The sequence below is a fragment of the Notolabrus celidotus genome, chromosome 17 (assembly GCF_009762535.1).
Source record: "Notolabrus celidotus isolate fNotCel1 chromosome 17, fNotCel1.pri, whole genome shotgun sequence".
NCBI classification, from domain to species: Eukaryota; Metazoa; Chordata; class Actinopteri; order Labriformes; family Labridae; genus Notolabrus; species Notolabrus celidotus.
Window position 1 is genome coordinate 18,784,382 of NC_048288.1, and position 25,828 is coordinate 18,810,209.

The window sequence follows — 25,828 nt, forward strand, 5'->3', positions numbered from 1 at the left end:
CAAGAAATTTAAACTGGATCCTACATTTAACTGGAAGCAAGTGCAAAGATATGAGGATCAGCTACAATAACACACTAAGGCTTCTGGGAAATCTATAGTTTCATTTTGTAAATCAAAAAGCTATGATATGAGTGGATAAAAGTTGAACTTTAAATATCATAGCTCTGTTCTCAAAGTACCTGACCTCTGATGCTCTGCCACGTTCCTCTCCCTCTTTCTTTCAGGTATGTATCAGTGTGTGTTTATGTGCATGCTCTGCGCAGCCGAGTTTCTCTTCTCCCTGCAGACCCTGAAACCCTCCATGTGTCTGTAAGACAGATGTGCAAACCAGATGTTGGTGCACTAAGGGGAGAGGGCTGCACACAGACAGGCTGGCTACATGTTTCTTTGTGCAGCTACAGTTTGAACAAACAACAAGTCAGAAGCTGTTTGATAGCTGTGTCAGTGTTAGCACAAACACAATCACACAAGATGACACACCTCCTTCAGTGTTTGTTTTATAAGACCTGAACCCCATCAAGGACTTTTTCTTAAACGTTTAAAGTCAGAGGAGAGAACAGGAATGTTCAGGCAGGCGGTTAAAGGTCGATTCCTCTGAGCTAAGATGAAAGCACGTCCGGTTCAACAGCAGTCAGGAAAACACCGTCAGATTGGAAAGAGAGGAGATCAGACTATACCAGGACCAACACACAACCTTTAAATAAACAGGATGGGTTCATGTTTTATTCAGAAACAGTCCCGCAGATATTTCAAATGGAAAGACTCCAGGTGAGTGAAAGCCTTGCTCGTCCTCTTCTCTCTCTCCTGACTCCATCGGTCGCTGCAGAGTCAGTCAGCCGGGGATTACAGAGCAGCTTTCTGATTTCAGAGACGTTAAATTGACTCTGAATAATGTGGGATTCACTCAGGAGAGTCATCAAAATGTTGTGCATGAACAAACTAGAGTTATTTAACTGAATGAGTTGAACACCATTAAACATGAAGAGGAGCTGTGCATGAAAAGCATTTATCGTCTCCTCTGAACTCCACAGAGAAACCTAACCTCTTACAGTTATAATGCACTGACTGTAAGAAAAGGTATATCAGAGAGAGCATCAATCAGTGATGCATGGAGTTACTAGAAATACATCTCACAGCATTTTCTGACTGTTCAATTATTTGTTCAAGGCAGTTTTGAATGAGTGCTTTAAAAGGTGCATGGAGGACATAAGAGTACTGAAAGAAGCACCCCACACTGGGAAACATCCTCTCCTGTCCGGAAATGAGAGATCAATACTGCTCTCAGACCTGCCTGCTAAACCAATATGAAGCCAAAGACTGTTAACTTGGTTATTTCCATTTATAGCACCTGTAAAAAATAAAAAATGAACACACTGGTGCAAATTTACTAAGAACAGATTGCAGCTGCTAAAATCAACAAAAGTTGATCATCATTTGTCCCCACTATCTGCTACCTTTAAAGGTCCAATCCACAGAGCAGATTACTTGATTAAATAAAACTGCAAACACACAAAGTTCTGCAACTCTGAGCAGTTCGCTCTTGTTTTGCCGTCAGCATCTCCTGGCTGCAGAAACACCGGAAACCACATACACACCAATTAAAAAAAGACGATCTTTGCAGCATTAATAAACATGTTTACAGCCTGGTTCAAAAAACGGCTTGGCTCTACATAGCTCATTTCTCTATCAGCACACACTGTACAGGGGGTGAATTTTTTTCTAACGCTACGGTTCAGAAGATATTAAGATTAAGAGTTTTTGCCCAAATAAGGACATGACTGACTTGACTCCGGGAACACATAGCTGTTGGCTAAGAGGCTCAAACTCCGCCTCTTTACGTCACACAATGCCTGGTTGAGTCCCGCATTTCCAATATGGCTTCAAAACAGTGCTGAGGAACAGATGAGTGACATCACAGCTTCTACATCCATTATTCATACAGTCGACAGTCTAGACTCAATAGATGTCTAATAACAAAGCCTCCACCGAAAGTGTAGGACAGTGGATAGAGCAGGAAACTGGGAGAGAGTGGGGAGTGATATGCAGGACATGGACCGTTAGGTGGAACTGACCCAGGCTGTCTGCTTGAGGACTTTAGCCTTGGTACACAGGTCACACAAAGCCAAACCAGTGCCCCATGTCAGAGTCACATTAACAGATTTTGTGTATAAATATTTTGTAGGTCATCCAGAGGCCGAGTTGTTGCCATAATCACTGGAAAGTTTGAGTGTAACATCCTATAAAAACTGTTCCCAGCAGCTCTCAGCAGACGGCACAAATTTCACTTTGACTGTGTGTGGCTGTTGGCGAATTATAATTTTTCTGAGATTCATTTTCATAGACTGAGCATAATTTTGTCCCAAATGAATACATAATAGCTCGTTTAAAGACTTGCAAACAGCACGAGCGCTCAGAGACGCTGTTTGTTCTGCAGTGCAGTTTGAGGAGAATTTAACCCTTTCACATGCTCTGGGAATTAGAGGGTATCTTTTAGTTTCATTTGCAAGGGTTTAGTGGGAGATATAGCAGCAAAATACTATTGTGGATCTCATAGTTTCTCATATCTGTTTAAGGCCAGCCCAACTGTGTTATTATAACAGAAAAAAAGGTGAGTTCTTGTTTTTATAATTAGTTATGCTAAGCAGATCATGCTTGTAGCTTTATACTTAATGTTCAACGTCTTCACAGATGCATCATGTCTCAGACAGTGTTCACAGTATTCAGTCTTTGTACTCTGATTTCATGAATGAGTGCACACTGACACTTATAACTTTAAGCACTGTGATTTCAATGCTAACTGCATGGTGTACTATAAGATTCAAATAGCTGTGCTTGGACTTCTGGGCTCCTCCCACATTGGATGGTGGTTATCTTGGCTACATATCAGTGTGGATGAAGGAGTAATTTCCACCTTTTTTCACTCTCAATTTGCACATTCCTATCAACTGTATCGATTTTTCATTACATCTTTTGTATTATGTTGTTTTTATAGATTTTTTTCATGCTATTTAAGTGACTCAACAGTGAGTGTTCTGCTGTTTACCAGCTTTGTACTTCTGAACTGGACCTCTGAGTTCTTTGTTTTTTCACCTAAACACCATGAATAATTCTCTGGATGTGAAAACATACTTTGTGATAAACCTGATTCTAAGTGTTGAAGAATTTGAATAACATTTTTTTAAAAGCGTAACAGCTGCTCAGCACGCTCTGCCAGGTTATATCTGTCCAAATGAGTTTGCACACAGAAATGTACAAACCACTATACACGCACATATTCTTCACAGCTTAATTTTAGATGCATGTGTTATAACGGACTGAATCTTTGGTTTTATACTCTGGCTCCAGTAGAAGCGTCTGCATTTCAGACCTGATTTTCAAACTGTATCTTCAAACAGCATATGTGCTGAAATGCTAACAGGAGAGATGAGTGTAAAATCATAACAGATAGGCTCATGTTGAAACTCTTTCAAATGTTTCTCTGTAGAGTCGAGATGGAGATGTGTGTTTTTACATCCTGATGCAGTGAACTTGTGTTGGTTCTTCAGTGAAAATACTTCCCTGTGGGGGATGAAAGAAACCTGCAAGCAGACTTAATGCGTTTTAATTATAGATGCTTTAATGAAGAGTTCATTTTCACAGCTACTTAATCTAACTGAGCACGGCAGAGAAAATAAAGAGATAAAAACTGCTGACCGTATCTAAAGCTGCTCACATTCCCTCCTCTGTTCTTCGACATATCAGTGTGTAAGATCAGGAGTGGGTTCTACTAAGAGTGTTTCTTCAAGCATTAACGGTTCATTACAGGGTAACTTCTCTTTAACAAGTCAAAGATGGTTTTTCTGTGGAGATCTTATGATTAGTTCTGTGAGTAAAAACACTACAGTGATCGTGAGACGACTCATACGGGGAAATCAGAGGCCTTTTTAAAAACGTGTTAAAACTCTGAAAGTCATACAGGCTGTACACTCTCCTGTTACTCTCTAACACCTGTGTTTGTAAAAAGAGAAGTTTATTAGTCAAATATTTTTCTTTCATTCAGCATTATTATCTGATAGTGTGTTTAAACTCTGGAGATGGTTAGTTCCTCTTTATATTACTATAGGAAGTGGTTTGTGTACTGTTGATTGATTTGTTCTCTTAAAGCCACATTAAATTACAGTGATAAAAAATAAAGCAGAGTAAATGTACTGCCTCTTTTTATCAAACACTGACTCTGTTTCCCCTGTGTCATGACAGATATGATACCAAATGATCGGTTTGTTTTAATGCAAAGCTTAAATCATTCATACTGCCTGTATGGTCATTTTTAATCAGCTGATTAAGGTATGAGAAAAATAATGTAGGGTCAAAATTTCTAGTTTTGTTCAGTGTAGTCTTGTGTGTTTACAATTTTCCCAAAAAATGTTGTCTCTCCTCTTCCAAAATAAAATAAATCTAGGGTAAGATTACTGAAATTGACTCTACAATGAATTAATAATGGTGTCATAATTTGACAGCGTAATTCATGACATCTTAAGAAACGTTTCTCCTTTCACTGAAATCTTTTGCTGTTTTTTTTAAGTGATAACATGCTAACATTCACAGCCCCAGTTTTTCATGCAAGAACCCCAAGCAGGTTCGTATGCAAACCACAGTGATGCATGAAAACTGGCATCTCGCCACACTGAACTGCAGATTCTGTCAGATATATTGAGCTAAATTCAGTCTATCACAAATCCTATTGAAAGCTAGGGTTGGTAGTCACGGCATTTCCGCAGGACTCCGTCTAACCCCTCCCCCTCTCCCCCTGGAGCTCCTCTAAAACGACGTCCCCGCTCATATGCACTAGCGCCGCTGATTCACGTCCATATGATCGTGACTGATTCAAAACCGGTCCTCAGCACATCGTTTGTGTTTTGCACTACGTCAGCTCATGTCTCACTCAGTGGTAAGAAAACACCAAAACATTATCATAGTGAAAGTTAAAAACACAAACAAACATAGCTATTGTTAGTACTCACAACATTCATGCTAGCATTATACAGTTGTACCAGTGACACGATATCAGGAGAAAAGCTATAATACATATAAAACATCTACATTTCTGTAGGACTTACTAAATGTCATTAATTATTCTGCTTGTCAGAGCCCCCGTGGTGAGAGCTTTTTAGACTCTGATCCAGACTAAAGTCCTGAGCAAAGCACCTCATCGGGTCTGAGGGGACATGCCCGTGGTTGACCCTATAATGACAGTGATTGGTTGGTGTTTTCCCAGGTTTACTCCGGCTGTAGATAGCAGCTTTTTTTCACTCTTTTTTAAGAACACATTATGTATTGATTGCCATCGGGACATAAAGATAATTTTAACGCCAGCTTTAATCATAGAATGCCTGCAGTGATCGGCCGAAGTAAAACAAAAAGAGGTTACAAGAAATGTAATAGATGCTGCTATTGACTAAAAATTCTCAGTCTGAGCTGAAAACAGTCTACATATATAATCTCTGAGTAATATGGTGGGACTTGAGAATTTTACGCACTCCCAGGATGCTAAAAATGCCTGAAAAAAAAAAAAAAAAGGACCTCCCTTAAGCGACTTGCCACAAGAGTTCAATTTTCTACACCATCCTGTTTTTTATCCGATCCAATGACGAAGCCATGACAGTCAGAGCTTTCAATCTTTGTGCAGATCAAAAGGTAAGGACATTTTTTAATGACATCATCTGTTACATTACACTCGCTGTAAAACATGGTTAAAAACGCTGCCATGACCTGACCGTGGAGGGTCATTGTCCCATGATCCCCTTTAAACTACTGAGAATTAAAAACCATATTCGCTAGAGCATCACTTTCATGACTTAAATAACCTTCAGATATTATAGATTTCAAAAGAATTTCAGGATAAATGTATGTCATGATAAGTGAAATCACTGATGACGTTTCTACTGCAGAGTCCTGAAGATTACATGGAGAGCAGTGACAGCTAGTCAGTCAGTCAGTGTCCTCACATCTCTCACACACACACACATTTAAAGCATGGAGGACCTGTCGTCTCTTAAACCCCAGACGTTACGTTCTCAGGGTCCCAGCAGCACAGCTCCTCTCTGCTCAGAGCTGCTCGCTCTAATTAAACCTCCAGGGGGCTCGACGGGGTTCGCAGAGCCGTCAAAGAGCTGCAGACAGTTTCACAGCAGAGAGCGACAGTCCGATCAAAGTAATGAACCTCAGGGCCGACTTTTAACCCCTCGTAAAGTCTGCACGCTGAGACCGTCTCGCTCTAATGAGAGGAAGTGATTAAACTGCTGGGTCATCCTGCTGACTTCAGCTCAGAGCAGAGTTACAGAGAGGGGGGAAAAGATGGCCACAGAGCGAGTTTATTAGCACCTTTAATCAGGCCTGAAGGGTAAAATGGTCCTGATATGGAATCACAAACTCTAATGATGATCTGAACCTCTACAATTTTACTAGATGGATAGAATAAACAGCCTATCATACATCGGAAATAAACACAACAGCCTGTCAGTCTCCAGATTTGATCTTCTACACCAAAAATTAAAACAGTCATAACCATCTTCATCTTTTTGTGCGATTATTATTACTATGTCTAAGTTAGCTAATAAAGAAAAACAAGCCTAACCAAGATGAGCAGCAGTTCAGCTCGCAGCCCCTAGACCTGGGCCAAACTGCATTAGTTCAAGTGTTCAAGTTCATGTGTTTTCCATGTTTAAATAACTAGTCGTGTCTTTTTGGAGAAAAAGGAAACCTCTGTGAGTAATTCAGATTCTAGGAGATAACCTTTTCAATAATACCAAATTTAACAACGGGGTTAAGTTGGTTAACGACAGCTCAGCTCACGGCCCCTCCTAAGCTGAACAGGGAATAAATGGTAAATGGTGCCATTGAACCAATCCTAATCTAAAACCTGAGTTTACATCAGTAGTAGCAGCTCAGCACACAGCCCCTTCCTCACCCATATGCTAAATAGTAACAAATACATAAGTGTAAAAAGGGGACAAAGTACCCAAGCCGGCCCCAAGAGCCAAAATCTCATCCAAGATAAAGATAAATGAGCTTTTCCACTTGTCAAAACGTTAATGTAAGTGAAAGTCATTCAGTTTAGTGTTGTGATTCGGCTGGTTTCTGATGGTTTCTGCTTTCTCACCTTTCCGAAGTCTCTGACGTCAAACAGGTCGAAGGCCTCGAACAGATCGCTCCTCCTCATGCTGAACACGTCGCTGCACGCTGCCAGGAACGTCCGAATGTTCTTCAGACACAGGAACTGTTAGAGGACAGAAAGGTTCATCTGTGAGCAGCTCATACAGAGATATATAACACAGAAATAATACTATAATATCTTTTTTTTACAGAGATGTATTTCACACTGAAAGCCTGGAGTTTTTTTGCTGCTGTGTGATTAGAGCTGGTGCAGGCACACTGGAGGAGCAAGGCTCTTTAAGAGAAACATGAATCAGGGTTTATTGGCTCCATGAGAGCATCCTGTGTCGTTAATATGATGTATTTCTGCTCAGGCGGTGCAGTGGAGTGGAGCGTAATTAGAGAAGGATAATTCACTCCTGCTGTGACCGTACAGAAACACAATAACAATCAAAAGACTGATTCTCACATAAAATCTCCCCTTTCTGACAATCTGATCTCTTCTGTCTGCAGTTTATTCCTGCAGATGAACAGTAATATACTCAGACTGGGATTTTATATATTTGATCAATATTTTTTCACGATTTTCTGATGTTTATAGACAAACAGCTGTTATTATTCATGATTTCTTTATTCTAATTTAAGTTGAAGTCATTGCTTTTTTAAAACTATGTCTGGATACATGATGCAGTTCTTCGACTGTGAATGGTAGGTTCAGTTTTTTAGTTCTTGTTTCCTGTATTCTTTGTGTTGGCTCATGTCTACTCTCATTTCAAACACTTCACTTCCTGTTTGTGGGTTTCCCACCTGTGGAAGTGTCTCATTAGCTTCATAGTTGATGTATTTCAGTTTGCTGTTGCTTTATTTCTGTCTTTATGCCCTAAACACTGAAAGTTGGGGCGCCCCATGTACAGAGGCTATAGTCCTCGTTGCAGCAGTCGCAGGTTCGAACGCAAGACTCTATATTAACTCAAAGGAGCTTTGAGCGCGGCTGCAGATAACCTGAAAGTGCATCCGTGATATTTGTATTTTATGATTTCTTGTTACTCATCAGGAAGAAGACACAGATAGCCATGATGAGATGTTTGGGGTTTTTGTTGAAGATGTGCAATTATTTAAGTCAATATCAGGTAATTACAGAAGCTGTGTTTTTTTTTATTGGTTTTTGAGGTCACTGTGGGATTTATTAAGTATTATATGCTGTACTTGAGAGTAGGATGGTCTTCCCTGTCATCACGCAGGCAAAAACATTGGCATCTTTTAATCTATAAGTGCATCTTAGGTCTACTTCCTTCTTATGCATCAGAGGAACAAAGAGTGAGATCTGCCGATGACAAAGCTTTTATAATAAATAGAAATCAGTTATTGTGTAGAGGTGCATCCTGATGATTTAATCATAGTGTGAGAGACTAATTTCATTAGACTTGCAGTGCTGTCACTGTTAATATAAAGCTGTATACGCTGACACAGAGGGGAACAAAGAGCAGTGAAGTCCTCCTCCTCAGCTAATTTTAATTCACTGTTAGCTTCATTAGAGCAAAGTGTGAACTTTGACCCCTGAAAGTTCAAACAATCAATGAGTCCCTCCTCTCGTACATAATGTGTTGTCCGTATACTATTGGTGTTTGGTGCCTAATCAGCATCTTAAATCTCTCTCTAATGATGTAAACGGTCTTCATCCACAAACGATTTATCCACATCAGGCTTCAGTCAGTGCACAGAGAGAGGACACCCTGGTCTGAGCAGCAGCATCCAGTTTCCTGAGGTGATTCTTTCTGTGGCCGTCAAAGAGGAGGACGATGTCAACATACTGTACTTACACAATGTACAGATTAACCGTATTTTAAACACTAACCTTCCTGTAGTTTAGATAGGATGGAGCAAGAAAGGCCAATGATGAAAGACGTGAGTTTTTCAACTGTCCACCACAGAGCTGTGTTAAGATTTAACTCTAAATCTTTTCTGTAGACGTGCATGAATGTTGCACTGAAACAGCTCTTATTGTGCCTCAGCATGCTGATGTTTGCAGCAGTCCTAGGTTGATCATTATACATGGATTATGTGGCGTTATGAAAGATGATGTTTACATGCATGAGATACACATGGCAGCCATTTTTCTCCGACTACATTCTCAGGAGCTGGAGCTCAAAAGCTGTTTTGAGAACTTTACATTACTCTGCTTTTTTTGGTTCAAATTCTGATAAATGTAGAGAATGTGACAAATTATCATTTAACTACTTTACAAATATTGAGGCATAAGAGAAAGACATGAGGTACTCACTATCTGTCATGTACGGTGGCCCTGAAGGCCAATAGTAATAAATATTTAAAAAGCGCAAAATTAATTTCACTTAGCAAAAAATATGTCAGAATTAGAAAATAAATTTCAAGAAACCGGAAAGGGTAGGACCGTGGTACTTGGTTGTGATTGGCTTATCCCAAGTCTGTCCAGCATCAGTCATTTATAATTTCCTATATACATATTATGCTTTATGTATGTCCCTTGTTGAAGTATTGCGCTATCAACTCAAGCTCCTCTTCCATCCTGGTAAACACTTGAAATTTTGCGCTGGCTCTACTATTACAGTATCCAGTGTAAACAGGAAATGATTAATTACTGATGCAGGACAGACTTGGGTTTAGCCAATCACAAACGAGTACCATGGTCCTACCCTTTCTGGTTTCTTGAAATTTATTTTGTGATTCTGAAATGTATTTTCTGATTCTGAATTTTGTTTTGCTAAGTGAAATTGATTTTGCGCTTTTGAAATATTTATTACTATTGGCCTTCAGGGCCACCGTAGTCATGACTTCAGGAAAAACACAAAAGTGAGGACCTAAGTGCAGACTAACAGAAATACTAATTACAAAGTTTCAAAAACAAACAGAAAGTCTTACTAAAACATATGGGGAATATATCCAAAAAATGTGCATCAGAAACACAAAAAGAATCTCAGGGAGAACAAGGAGGAACGACACAATGGAAGATACTCAAGACAACACAAGAAAGACTCAATGATCCGACAACACAAGGGAAGAAACAAAGAGACTAAATGCACACTAGGTAACGAGCAACAGGTGTGGGCACAGGTGAAACTAGTGAGGCTAATCAAAGTGGAAGGAACCAGGAAGTAAAACTAAACTATGCAAACAGGGAGCAAGAACTACAAAATAAAACAGGGAACACAATAGACCTAACAGGAAACAAAAGTTAAAATTCAAACAAACACAAGGAGGAACATTTCTAAGAATCAGAGAAGAAGTCAGTAAAGATAAAAGCTTAATAATACTCAAGATCTTTGATATATAGACTTATTTTAACATGACTTAAATATGTTTAATATTTAATTTGCTCTTTCCCAATCGTATCCATCAACATTACTAAATGGTCAATTAATTTACTATACCATTAAATGCTAATGTAGGCTGTTGTCTAACAGTGGCTAATGGTTTGTTGCACTCTGTATGGATCAATGTTGAGAGCTACTAAAGTCATATGTCTCTATAAAGTGTCGTACCTTTCTCTGTAACCTCATTAGCCCCCATCTATCCTCTCCCAGTACAGTTTTTGTTGAAGTTAATCTCTGGTGTCTGTAAGGTGTAAGGTTTTCGAGTTAGCTGTGCTTTAACCTTTAGAAGTATTTAGCTTGTCCAGACCCAACCAAAAGATTCATCAAAGAGATCTGAGCTGCTGAAAAGGTATTTGATTCAGATACATTGGTTCTACCTCCTCACTGCTGGAAAATAAAGTTTAAATTTTAACCCTAGAACACTATCGCCGGGTGATTTTCACCCTTTTTTGTTTCTCTCTCCTGCAGCTGTTTGTGTGTCAAGGAGACTGTGGCTTCACCAGGGAAGTCTCAAATGTCCCAGGAATGGGTGGATCAAACACCAAGTTTTCAGTTTCATCATTTTTTGTTTTAGAAATTTTTGCCCCCCAATTCAAAATTTTCAGTAATTTGGAGCATTTTTATAGGGTCCCCCTATGGTAATTTTTTTTCATTTTGTCAGACATGGCACAGTTTAAAATAAAAGAGCACTACTCTAATTTGTCATGTATTGACATAATTTGATATTTTTCGATGACAAGTACTTTTTATTGAGTATATTATATCAGGTAAAAAACACCCGGCGTTAGTGATGGTGTTACTAACTTTAGCCATAGTGTTCTAGTGTTTTACTCGTAGCACCACTAAATCATTTCCCTGTATGTTTGTCAGTTATTAGCTATTTTACATAGCAGCTAATATTAGCATCCAACCTCTTACAGTGCATACAGTCTTTACTTATCTCTGGCTGGTGTCTTCGGAAACCCTTTCTGCTACAGATTGTCTGACCCACCACCACAGCAACAACCACACACAAAAGTCCACTTTCTTCTGATTGGCCAGCTGTTTTGAAGCCACATCTGCTGTTACCATGCTACAACAAGGTCAGTGTTAACCAATGTTTCTCTATTTGAAATAACAAGTTATGAAATAATGCTGTGTGTTTTGGAGCCTTACTCTGACCTGCAAAGTTTGGAAAAGGACAAAAAATCCCAGCAACCAATAACAGAGCAGGAAGTGCTCCAGTTATTCTGCCCTTATAAGGAGATTCATCAATCGGTGATGTCACGACCAGAGCAAATCTTGTGTTCCTTCTCACTTTGTTCTCACAAGACTTTTTGACCATGCTATTTAGAGCTGCCTGCAGGCTCATCCTCCTGACACATGTTTACCTCACAATCTGAAACTTTGGCAACGTTGAGGCAACGTTTGGTAACTTCAGTACAAAAAAAAAAACATGACACTACCTCTTCAACACTCTGATGAAAGCAAAGTAGTGTAGGGTTAGCATGTTTGCTTAACATCGAATGAATACATTTATGAGACTGAGATAATTGGCTGTAAAAAAAAAGACAATGTGGACGATAAAGCCCACCTCCTCCATATTAACAGATGGGACATGGGTCAAACTATAACAACCCAAATACAAGTCAAATTTATTTTCCTAAACATGGTTTCTGTCATTATAGTTCATTCTTATCATGCTGATTTATGTCCAATTTTTCATTTTTCTGACACGTGACTGTTATGAATGATGGAACTGATGCAGAGTTACCTTAGTGTCACTATAAACATGTGGGACAACAAATCTCAAATACCAACACAAACTCACTCTCCAAGACCAGCTGTGTGCTCTGTGCAAATTAGCAGCATTAGAGCCGTAGCAGCTGCAGCAGAAGAAGAAAGCGTTCAGTAAACAAAGACGACAGAAAACACTGGACTGTTACAAACAGCTGAGCTGGAACAGAGCAGAAAAAAAAAAACCAAAGCAGTCCAATTGGCATATTAAGAGGGAAGTTAGCCTAATCTGTATGCCTGTTAGCACTAACTGTCAGCTTTGAAAAATGTCACAATATCATGTAAATCATAAAAACATGTTGTCGCCTAGCAGCAGGAGAAATACAGCTGTTCCAGACAAGATTATACCCTCCCTTTCTGCGCGTTATAATGATGTATTCTGCTTCTCTAACACCTGCTTCATGACTTTATTGCATATTCCCCGCAGATCAGTTTCCATCTCACAACAATGCTTCATCATCAGCTTCTCCTTCTTCTTTTTCTACTTGGGTAATAGTTATACGGGAAGTGAGTTTCATGAGCTCCTTCCTGTTTCCCAAAGGAGCACAACCCTGACCATGCCATTCATATGTGGAGCTCATGTGACTGCTACGTCTGAGAGATTGGTTCAGTTAGGTTTCATCTGAAAAACAAAGAAGAACAGCAGCTGGACTTGTTCTATTATTCACTCCACACCTTCACTGCTTCGTTACAAAGTGATATCAGATAAGTGTAAACAGGCCGTGTCCATGAATCAAATATGAAACGTCTCTTCACTTCAGCTGAATTAGTCTTCACAGAGAGAGGAGCCCTGAGCCCTTAGCTGCAGATAACAGGCAGCCAGTGAGCAGCTGCTGAATAATACTGAGTGTTTACACTTGTTCACATCACTTTCTTTTATCAGACGAGCACATCTTGTCAGCCTGGAGTGTGTGCACAGTCCCATAGGAGCTCCGAGTATTATCAGAGGGAAGCAGCTCCTCGTACCAAACACAGAGTCTCTGCACACAGAAGCTGAACGCTACACACGGACAGGGAATATGATTAACAAGAGTTACTGTTCCACTGACAGCTCCTCCTCTGCATCACGCAGTCTCAGGGGCACAGCAAGGGCTCAACACAATATGTGAGTGTGTGTACATATATCTGCATTTACATGCATGTGCTGTGCCTTCATTAAAGATAGATAAACTGATGTGTTTCAGCTGTTTCATTCATGCTAATTGGTCATTAAAAGCCTAAATGTGGCATTTAGCTCATTATGCGAGCTTTCAGAGGCTTTTGAGGTTCAAGATGCTCGAGGCAAGGCCACGAGTGACTCACATGTTGCTACCATGGTGACCCAGAAGAATACGCCTGTATGGTTGTTGTTTTTTTATTACATACATTCAAACCCTGTACTTAGCTTAGCGGAATAAGCAGCACAATTTAAAGCATGAGCTGATACTTGGCAAACGTCACAACTGCTCTGACCTCTTCTCCAAGTACAACAACTTCTGGCTCTAAAACAAACCAACATAGTGACAGCTCTGGACGGGTCGTTATCTTAGAAAATTGGAAAAACTTTCACACTGATTGAAAATGTTTTATAAAAATAGTCAATACAAAATATGATATTCAAAGACCTCTGCAGATGTAGAAAACATTGAACTGAGATGGCTGATCAGGAGATCCTTGGTGCATGCCAAGCGGCAACCTCCGGTCTAAAAATATGAGTCCAATGTGTAAGTGCTAAAAACTGCAGTTCATCGAGGATCCGCTTGAGGCACATACACACCAATTCAAAAAGATGATCTTTACAGCAGAAATAAACATGTTTACAGCCTGGTACAAAAGATGAGTGTCGTCTGGATAGCTCATTTCTCGATCGGCACACACTGTGAGGGGGTTGAATTTTTGTCTAACGCCACAATTTTGAAGATATTGAGATTACGAGTCTTCCAATGAGAGGCCCAGCTGACTTGATTGACAGGTGGGAACACTGTAGCTGTTGACTAGGAGGCTCAAAGCCCACGTCACAATTGCTCGACAGCAGCAGTAGGGCTGCCGCCGACGATTGGCCTCAAAACAGCTCTTCAGAAACAGATGGGTGACGTCACGGATACTACGTCCATATTTTATACAGTCGATGGTGCATGCAGCAAATTGATTTCATCAACTTGGTTTGTCTCCAGACAGCATGAAACATGGCCGACACTACATGACATGAAAAAAAAACAATAAAAAAAAACTCCTTAAGACTTGTCACCATGTTTCTTTTGTACATGTGTTAATACACTGAGGCCAGAAACTCATATCCATCTCTATTTCTATGATTATTATAGCCACGTGTGAACCAACAGATCAGCACTTTGTGACCAAACTGACCAAGTATATTTGCTGAAAACCAGAAAGACACTCTTTCTTTTGTGATATCAAAAAGTTGGCAGAAAGTTTTCTAAACACTCAGAATTAAATGCATCTTCAGTCGCCAAAATCTATCGAGTCCAAAAGAATCTATACTTCCTGACTTGTAGGTCACAATTAAAGCGCTGTTTATCAAACAAGCAGATTTTTGTTGATCTAAAATTAAAGCTTTTTTCAAATTTCCAGTGCTTGTATCGGCTTCAAAAACAGTCTTGGTCTTTCTCCAGTATCTTTGAATGGTAGCAAATCCAAGGCAAATATGATATGATCATTGTTAGCATAGCTAATTCTGCATTTGAAAGAAATCTGTAAATAACCTCATGATGAGTAAAAAGGGAATTAAGGACAGCTTATACTGCAGCATCTCAGCAGGAACCCCCAAACACTCACAGTATGGATAAAAACCTATAAAGGCCCTCACAGAGACTGAGGGTGGAGGGCTTAAATCCCTGCAGAGCATTACATCTCTAAAACCAACCATCTGGAATATTTAAAGGGGAAAGCATTCGTGTAAGACAGAGCGTCTCTCCACTGTGCTGTGATATGAGCCAGGTCGTGCTCTGTGTCCACAATAACCATCCACACTTTCTGCTTATGTATTCCTCACAACCATCTGAGCTCCATAGCAACAAGATGGAGCCTTTCACGGCCCCCAAGTGTACCGTGGAGCTTAATGAAATCCTGCTCTTGTTCTCTCGCAGATCCACACAGTGACAGACGTTCAGACCGCCTTAAACCCTGTCGAGCTTCATTAAAAGAGTCAGACAAGTCTGTAAGGATGGATATATACGTGCTTTAAACCCAACGTTCACATACACAACCAGCCAAGACATGAACAAAACTGTAAGAACATTTCGCAGTGCACCGGAGGATTCCTCTAGAGGGCACACCAGAGAGCTCAGGCCATAAATAACTTCAGGATGTGTGGGGTGTAAACAGGAGACAAGACCACACTCAAGGATATTATTATTGTGCTAACTCTGAGATGACAGTGAGAGTGGCAACAAAGCAGGTGATGTGTTAAGCTCTAAATCAAGACCATGGGGAAAATGGCGAGTGTGTTTCTCTTGTAATGTCAATGCAAGAAACTGAAAAAGAAAACATCAGCCATATTTTCTACCAGGTAGTTTGATGGCTCGACAACCTGCCAATCATACACCACAACCACACAGTTCCTGTTTCCATGTTGACCTCCAAAATGGAACTTTTGTGTTCCATGCTACTTTGAAAGGCATGTTTGTCACTGTGCAGTGATATTGACACAAAGTGCAAATGTGGATATTTGGACTGGGTCTTTCAGATTGCCTCCAAAACTTTCTGACATTGTTGTCTTTACTGCTGTGTCGTCCCTGTCACATCCGCTCTGCCTCTACAGTGCCCAACTGTTTGTGTGTTTGTACGCAACACATCTTGATACTGAGTTCATTTTTGAGGCTGCGCAAGGTCAACGCTCTACTGTGATGTGGCATACACATCACTGATGCAGTCACACAGCCTAACAAATGGTCCTTGGTGGCCTCTACAATCCAAAGCATTGCTGTAGTGCCAATGCTGATATCATTTGACCAGACCCCGACTGTAGAACTAGTTGGGCAGCAATTGCCTACCTATCTTAAGGTGCATTTCGATCAAGAGTTCCGGGGTCTTTTAGCCCACAGAACTACTTTCCCTGGATCTAAAAGGTTCCTGTGCCCCCATTGTTGTCTGTGTTTCGACCGCAGGCTGAAGTCCAAGGTAGATTGTGCAAATCAGGCCAGTGACGTATGGAGAAAAAAATATATATTAAATAATATTTTGAAATCTTAATAAAAAACTAAACTAGTATGCATTCCCAGGAACTCCCTACGTATTTCAACAACTGTGTGAACTCCACAAACACTGTTACGTTCAACCGAAAGTCCCAGGACCTTTGAAAAGTACTACCCCCCAAGCAGGGGCTTTTCAAGGGGGAGATTATCTACCCCTGAACTAAATTTAGACCCTGGTTCCTCCAATCAAAACGCACGTAGTTCAGGGGTAAAGTCCCTAGTTCTGGGATGAAGTCCCTAGTTCCGGGGTAAAGTTCCTCAGTCGTTAAACACCAAAAAGGCGTTACCGAATGGGCACCTCCCTACTCCAGTGTTTCAAGTTTTGCCAAAAACACCTAAGGGAAGCTCAACAGTTAGCTCCATGCTAACTCTCACTGCCAGCAAACTCAAATAAGGAGAGTCTGCCGAGAGGTGTTAGAAAGAAGACAGGGAAGGCAGAGCCAGGGTGAGAAAAACCTAAGGCCAGTGGAACCCAAGGCCTGTGCAGAGAATCTAAGACCTGTTTCTGTGACTCTCTGAGGGAAATGTTGGGAAGAAAAGAGGGAGTAAACATCTGTCAGTCTGAAACCCCTCCTGGATGATGTCACCGAGATACTGTATTCACACTGCATGATCTCATGTGATCTGCTGAAGTCATATCCAGGAAATGAAGCATCACAATCTAAACCATCAGGTCACTTCTATGTCACGTCGAGACGTCCATCAGCCGAGGAACCAGGAGACAGGAGGAGGTCATCAGAGCAGACAGCCATCAGCTCATTTATCTTGCAGTAACACTGTCACGTAACATCACACTGCAGTTTTCATCAGTGTGACTAAGCTTTACGGTGTACTAAACTGTGAAATACATCGTGTCAGAAACACAGACGCAGCCCGCAGATGTTCTTTCCAGTCACCTTTTTCCGGCTGGTCGTGACTCTGAATATCCTCTGCTTGTTAGAGACAGACTTTTTATCACCTCTTTATCTCATCAGGTTTCCACTGAGGGGCTGATGTGTTTTTTCAGGGGTTTTTGGTTCAGTGGTCACCTTCCTCTCAAGGTGAAGTGGGGGGAACAGAGGAGGGGTGAGCTCAGAACGGTGCCAAGTTAACACTTTCACTTATGTTAAGTTCCAAAGTGTTTTAGCATCTTTCAGCTCCTTTTTTTTGTTTTACAGATGACAGCTTTAAGGTTTTAGTTCAGCAGATCATTTCAGCATTCATGACCTAAAAAAGCCACAATATATCACTTCACCATCAGAAAAAAGTTTGATAACTAGGGGTGAGAATTGATAAGAATTTATCAATGTCAATGCTGTTGTCAATTCTGCTTATCAATCCAATTCCTTATCAATTCTCCTAACGATTCCTGAGTATTTTTTTGAAGGAAAAAAAGTAGTTCTACAGTCTTCTGCACCAAAAGGAACCATTTTATTTTTTCTAAAAACACTGAACATGAACATATTCAACTTGAACATACTGAACAATAGGTTGACCTCATTCTCGGCCATTTGAGTCCAGACGTGGCCCCTCGAGCCTGAATGAAAAGACATTGAATTTGGAGAGGAAAAATGCTTTTCCTCCGGGGGTCATGGCGGAGGTATTTTACCCGCTCTTGGTGCCTCATTTTCGGCCGCGTGAGTCCAGACATGGCCCCTGGAGCCTGCGGAAAGCGTCCAAACTCCGACAGGGCAGAGGTAGGCCGGGGTTCGCCTCACCGACGCGAACATGTTCACATGGAACCCTTCTCCACTTTGGCCTGACGCGAACCCCAAGTTATTTCTACCTTTACATGAGATGACAGCGTTGCACTGATTGCACACGGCATTGTTCTCATCTCTTTTACTAAAATGGAGCCACGCTTTAGACTGCTTCTTCCTCTCCATGTTTCCTCGTGGTTGAAGGAGTTCTGCGTCGCAGAGTGTGTGACTTAATGCAACGTAACCCGACGTGACGTGACGTCGTGCTGGGAAATGGATCGTTAAGAAGAATCGATAACATTTGAGGATCAATTGGAACCGGTTCTAAGTTGGATCCTGTTTTCGATTCCCACCCTAACACGAACACAGTGGGTTACTAAATGCTGAACAAAGAGGTCGTATAGTTATCTGAGCAGCTAACAGCTTGTTCTGTTTTGTCTCGGGAGTTTGCAGAAATCAAAGAAGAGACAAAAAAAGAGGTAGCATTACGGCTAACTCACAGTCAGGTGAGTAGAAACGTGGCGGTACATTCATGCATATTTATCTGCTAATAAAGCTTATTATATCTACCCTCCCATGTAAAGTGATAATGTTAAAGCTTCCCTGAATTTGGAGTTTTCTTTAAATGAAAGAGAAGTTGTGATTACATTCATCCTCACTCACCAAAACAAAGAGTGTCTTTCTGTGAGGTCTGAAAAAGTGTCAAGACCTTCTTGTGAAGATTTTCTCTTGAGCACTCTCCATGCTTACTTTCCTTTGACCCTTCTTCTTCTGCTGTGTCTTTTCTGTCACTGCTGCATGTCCCTGTGTGTTAGCACCACCTGTAGATTAGTGGAAAAGTGTGACAACCTATGTCAAACTAATACTTCACTAATCTTCCATATATTGGTCATGTAGGTTATTTCTGCAGGTGCATAAGATGGACAAACATGAATGTATGCATCTAAAACAGCAGGCAAAGCACGCAAAGATGCAAAGAAGCATCTGTTTCTGTAAGTGTTTTGTTTGGTCTGCAGCAGACTTGAAGCTGCACGCTCCCTGAGCAAAGTTTTAAATAGATCACTGTACACTGACACACAGTGACTTAGGGGAACCGCAAAACCTCTTCCTTTTCAGACCATCACAGCCACGTTACTGAGAGCTCTCAGCTGGCTTAACCTCCTCTCTGTCTCCTCCCCTCCTCCTCCTCCTCCTCTTCTTCTCTGACAGTGTTAACACAACCAACCACCTAATGCAGGTGTGTCACTGATGTATTTAATATTTGCTGTGCTAAGCTGCCAATCACTTTACCTCTCTATGTCCTCAAAGTCATGTGCACACATTACCATGAATAAAGGTTAAAGTGAGTGACTGAAGGCTCACATGAACAATCACAGACTGAACTGAAGACGACAGGAGAATGGCCTCCTGACATTTCTGCTCCGCTGAACATGTACGAGCAGCGTTTCAGAACACGCAGGAGCTGAATCTGCTCTCTGAACGTCGTATACAAAGACACATATTTGATATACAAAGACAGATAGTCCCCCTTGATTCTTAAAATCCCTCATATGACAATGAGGCAATAAGAAAACCAGCTCCCCCCCTCCTCTGTACCTCCCCCACATCACCACTGAGAGTCTCAGGAGCCGTTTTCCATTAAATCCTGGTTTTAACCCCTGTGACCCCCCCACACACGTATACACAAAGCCCCCTCCTTCCCCCACCTGATAAGGGAATTGAATTAGAGCTCCTGTGTGTGATATGAACCCCCCAGTAGTCCCAGCTCTCTGTGTGTGTTATTGGCTGGAAAAGGAGGGTCTTAAACAGAGGATGGATGGAAGAAGGAGAGTCATCTAAATTGTGTCACTTTGAATAAAACGCTCACAATGAAAACAAAAATACTGGAGCATGAATTGTGTGCAGGCAGCATCCTCTTCCTCCTCCCTCTCCTCATCATTATCACCCTTTCTCTGCTTGTCCTCCCCCCTCCCTTTCTCCTCCAGATTTTCTGCCTCTCAGAAGATTGTGCTAAAAAACTGTACACAGTACGGTTTGTGAAGGCAGAAACAGACTGAGTAAGGACTTTCCCTCTAAATGTTTTTGGAGTTGGACAGAAATAGTTGCCAGCAAGGCTCAAAGCTGGCACCATCCACCTTAATATAATTAACAGGCTTCATTGGTAGATGCATTAAATGATCAGCTGCCATTATTGGGCTGCTTTTATTAAAATGTACTGTTGAGCATGCACTTACACTGACTTTAGCGTTTGGAGTGGAGTTTGCTAAAATGGGCTAAATGACGCAGCACAGACCCCATCTGCAGCAGTTGATAGCCTAGCTTCTGTTCTGGTTCTCCAGCCTGTTTCTCAACAAAGGGGCCAAGCTGTCCAGGATCCCCTGTGGGAAATACACTTACTATTGACAAGTACCTCACACAACGTCACTTCAAAAGAAAAGCTAATCCCTGAAATCAAATCTTAGTAATGGAACAGTTCAAGGCTTTAGAAACACTAATTTGAAGATTAATGAGAGAGGAGGAAGTCAAATATTTCCCCAAAACACTCTACTTTTTCTTTAAACATGTTAATATTCACACACCATGTTCTGTTTTGTTTCGTTTAGTTTGCATCAAAATGGACGATATGTAACAAATGATGAGCAGAGTTGAGATGAAAGTAAAGGACTTTGAAATATTGGTGTTAAAGCCAAATAGCGTTTCATAAGTGCACTTGGGCACCTGTTTTCGACACAAGGGAGTAGGAAACTTGGGTTTTGACAAGTTGCACTGACAAGTTGCCCACAAGTTGCCCACATCTCAAGCGGAAGTTTCAATCATTGCAACTGACAGAGAACTGAAAGAACCAGAGCTTCAACATGAAATACATTTCTGAAGTCTTGAAATTGATCAAGGTTTTCTACATTTAAACTGTGAAGTGCCAGATAGCAGCACAAATTAAAAGATCTTTTGATGCGGATATGTAACCAGGTAAATCTCAGTTTTACTACAATACAGGGTAACCTAACACGGTCACTTTGTTTACAGTTTACAGCAAACATACGCTTAAGTCTTTTTCCAGCCTGACACATTTTTTAAGCTGGTGTTGAGCCACAATGTTTCTTTTCTCCCTGGCAACTCAACATTCAAGAAAACTTGGTTTTATTCCTAATAAGAGGCAATATAGAGACTCCTGCACGGCCCTCTTTGTTTCCCCTGTGTCCAATATGTAAGGAGTCCTCCTCTCTCTCCCCCTCTGTCTCCATCACACAAATAAGGACATTCCCATTTCATCAGACGGCAACCATCCATCAGCTCCACCCTGAGCGGCTCAGAGGACGACGCCCTAAAGGAAAACACACGGCTTCAATAATCCGCAGCGTGCTTCATCTATATCCAAACTGAACGCACAGTATACATAAAACACAATGCGTTCATGCCTGTTTAAATTATACTGAGGTTTAGATCAACATGCGTGGCTCCATTTCTCCAAGATGGTGATGCTGACAGGAAAAGGTTGAACAAACACACACAAACACACACACACTGCAGCTGGTTATGAACATGGTCAGTTTCGCCCTGATGTAAACCTGATGTCTCACAGATCATCCTGACACCAGAACATGCTAATATCACATCATAATGTGAGGACTTAAATGATCCTAATTTGACTATAACCCCCTGACTGCATTTTAATGTCACTCCTGGTGATGATTGCCGGTAAAGACAACAGACAGTATTGACTTTCTGAATCTTTCCGAGCACTCGACAGTGATTAACTGAGCCAGGAGTGAGTAACATGATAAACATTGATCTCAGGTAGACTCTCCCCCCCCGGCTGAATACCTGCTAATAAAATCATAATAAACATTATCCATATTTTAATGTGCACTGGAGTGGAGCCTGTACTGGTAGAGAAGCTGGTTACCTTGGTGACGGAGAAAAGGTCAGTTCACTCTGTGTGCACGTGTATGTGCACATGTGAGGTGCAACAAATTCCCGTCCGTGGACCTGTGTGCGTCACTGTCCAGGTACACACAGCTGAATGTGAACATGCTGTCAGACTTGTGCAATGCCTTATGCTGGGTCTTGTACTGTGAAGAGGAGTCTGTAGGGGGTTTGCTCTGATGTGGCCTGCACACCTGCAGTAAGGTGAGTTTACACTGATAGGTGGATCGCTTTCGTTTGAACTAATCGAAGAGGGAGTAAACGCAGAACCATCAGCAAATGTCCTATGAATGATTGACAGAAAATGATCACCCACTTGCCGTACCTTCTGGTGTATCCAGCTGTTAGCTATAAACATCTTACAGTCCAGACTTCTTTTACCGTGCATTGCATCGTTTACAGTCCAGTTAGTAACTTGAGAACCACGTAGCTGCATTCCCCCCTCTAGATACATGTCTGCAAAACAAAGACTTTGATTTCTTGGCTTATTACATCCACCAGAGGTTTGCCCGTTCATCGGTTTGTGGAGATTCTCAGTTTCACTGTAAATAGTAAGATCCAAAGAGGCTTACTTCAGTGGTTTGAACCAAGCAGCAACTTCTGGTCTAAAAATATGAGTCCAATGCGGAAGTGCTAAAAACTGCAGTTCATTGAGGATCCGCTTGAGGTTGGCTCTGGAAGTAATGGAAACCACATACAAACCAATTCATAACAGACAATCTTTACAGCAGTAATAAACATGTTTACAGCCTGGTACAAAAGACGAGTGTAGTCTGGATAGCTCATTTCTTGATCGGCTCACACTGTAGGGGGGGAGATTATGAGTCTTCCAATGAGAGGCACTGCTGACTGTGGGAACACTGTAGCTGTTGGCTAGGAGGCTGAAAGCCTGCCCCTTTACGTCACAATCGCTCGACAGCAGCAATATGGCCGCCGCTGACGACTGGCCTCAAAACAGCAATTCAGAAACAGATGGGTGACATCACGGATACTACGTCCATATTTCATACAGTCTATTGTATGAACCTTAAAAGGCTCCATCCTCGGGCTGATTCTTTTCTTGCTCTATATGCTGCCATTTGAGTCACTTTTCAAGAAATATAATATTTCCTTTCATTGTTATGCCGATGATGTCCAGATCTACCTGCCTTTAACCTCAAGATCCAATGACTCTGTTAGAACTTAAATGGAAATAAGACAGAAGTCATAATGTTTGGATGTGGTCCAGCAGATTTTCCAGCTGGTTTTCTTGCCCCCCCTTACACCAAACATCCAGTCATCAGTCAGGAATCTTGGTGTTATATTTGATGACAGGCTAAAATTTGATCAACAGGTAAGCTCAGTTGTTAAAAACTGTTTTTATCATTTGAGGATTTTATCAAAAGTAAAGGGGTACCTGCCATATAGAGATCTTGAGACTGTAATCCATTATTTTATTAACACTCGACTGGATAACTGCAACTCATTGTACTTTGGCATGAACAACTCACTATTGCACCGCCTGCAGCTGGTACAAAATGTGGCTGTCTGCCATATCCACTATCAACTGAGGTTTTTAAATCCTCTCTTAAGACACACTTCTTCTCCCTGGCTTTTAATCAAGGTTGAGTGGACATCTGGCATAATTTTAATTAAATTTTAATTAATTTTATTCTATCTTATTTTATTATATATTTGCACCGTGTTTATGTATTTTAGTATTGTATTTTAGTATTGTATTGTATGTTATGTTTGTCATTTGTGCTGCTTTCTGATCTGTACAGCACTTTGGTCAACCCTGGTTGTTTTAAACGTGCTCTAAAAAATAAAGTTTGAGTTGAGTTGAGTTGAAAAATGAAACTGATGTTCTTGTGATTCTCTTGTAATTAGCTGGTCTTAAGCTTGCTGAATAACATCATGATGCAGATTAGTCAAAAAGTCAGGAGACAAACTTTGTCAGGTCTGTCATCAAGAGGAGAAGAAAATGTTCGTTTGTTGAATGGAGGCTGGATCCATCTTTTCTGATGCATTCCAGGAAGTCAGGAGATCCAAACGCTGATTGTCTTTAGCGCTACAACATCATGCAGATATGTATCTCAGTGTAAATGTTTGATCTAGAACAGATTTTTAGCTGCTCTTGCATGCAGATATGTGTTATGTGTTGTTGTATAGAGATAAATAAATTGGCCTCAGATTACTGCTGAAAAAAGCCAGGATGTAATTACAGTAGATTGTGTTTTGCCTGCTTTTGCTCTCCATACAGACTTTTTACTGCAGACACAAAAACCTGTTGATATCTGATTGTTCAATACTATTCAGCCCAAGCAAAATCTAAATGAATTCCCTAACTGAAGTTTAGTAGCACAAGTACAGATTCTAAAATTCTTATGTTGAATCTGACGACACCATTGAGAGAGCAGAGCCTCAGAAACTTAGAAGGTGTCTTCAAGCTGAGTCCCTACACACACAGACACACACACACACACTGCACACCAATAACATACTGTCTGTCCAACATCAGTATGCAAATGTAACAGGTGCGAGGTGTGAGTGTGCATACAATATTAGTGTGAATATTATGTATAAAATATGGTCACTGAAATCCGACCTGTATTATTAAGCCTCATTGTTTCCATAGAAACAAGCCAGTCATTTCCTACATAAGATAAAGGACAACAGAGGAAGCAGAACTGCAGCACATTAATGCTCCAAAGCCAACCCTGTAGGAACAATATTAATTCAGACAGGCTTAGTGTTACACCTGAAGATTGTCCTGATGTGTAGGTCACGTCCACTCGCATCTGAAAGTGAAGCTGCATGCAGAACATGTACGTGCTGCATTTTGGCGTGTGGTGATCCAGTGGTCGGTCTGGTTTGGTGAAAGCACAAAGGTTACCTTGCTAAGTTTAGAATGCACATTGTGTCGTAGGTTAAAATAATTAATGTTAACTTTTTATTCCCCTGACTTCTGGGCAAAATGTAGCTTTGTATGAGCCACACGCTGCCTCAGACAGCTAGCTAGCCCAAACAAACTCAGTGACCTTTATATGAGGACACTAGCAGTTGCCCTGAGCGTCAGGTTCATAGGTTTATCTACTGTGAGACCATCCTCAGGAAATCAGTTTCAAACTCAAGGTCCTTTTCAAATGCTCAAGGGTTTGTTTATTGTTTCTATGAGATAATGAGGGCCGTATAAAAGGCATCTGTATTGTCTGATCGGGTATGGAGGATGAATTAGTGAATGATTTCAGACACAATCTGAGTCACGTAAAGAGACGCAGTAAGAATTAATCATCTCTGTTCGCACCCCATAAATCCCTTTATATGGTTCCACCTCACTTACACTCTGCTTTATGAGAAAGTAACCTCTACCAACACTATTTCAAAATATATCACTGCGAGGGATGTCTATGCATCTGGTTTGAAGCCATTTCAAGTGTTGTGTCATCATCATAAATGGAATTGCTAATATGCTATGTTTGCAGACCAGCAACATCAGAGCTGTCTGGGCTTTTCTGCTGGACTGATTATAAACCATGTTGCGCTCCCGGCTGACACCTGACCGCGTACACATGCTCATTTTTCTCAATAAGAACGTTTAGGCAGAAAACTGGACACTGTGAGTCTGAAGTACTTTTCTGTCCAGTTCTCTTGTTGCAGCAAAACCACAATTAGTAGTTTGAGCCTTCCATTTGTAAGACTTTGTCTATGGAGAATATTTTTTATGAGTCTGATCCTTGATAAATCAGTGTGTTAAACTAGTTATAAGTTATATGCATTTCGTTGCTGTGGAAAA

At 40.9% G+C, this 25,828-nt stretch overlaps 1 protein-coding gene across 1 annotated transcript in view; it reads right to left on the bottom strand.

Annotated features, from left to right (window-relative positions):
- Window positions 1-25,828, bottom strand: part of LOC117828622 (guanine nucleotide exchange factor VAV3) — a 139,162-nt gene that overhangs the window by 102,940 nt on the left and 10,394 nt on the right. The window contains exon 2 of the mRNA XM_034705803.1: window positions 7,139-7,255. Within this exon, the coding sequence (XP_034561694.1) occupies window positions 7,139-7,255 (117 nt within the window). The remainder of the gene's footprint in view (window positions 1-7,138; window positions 7,256-25,828) is intronic.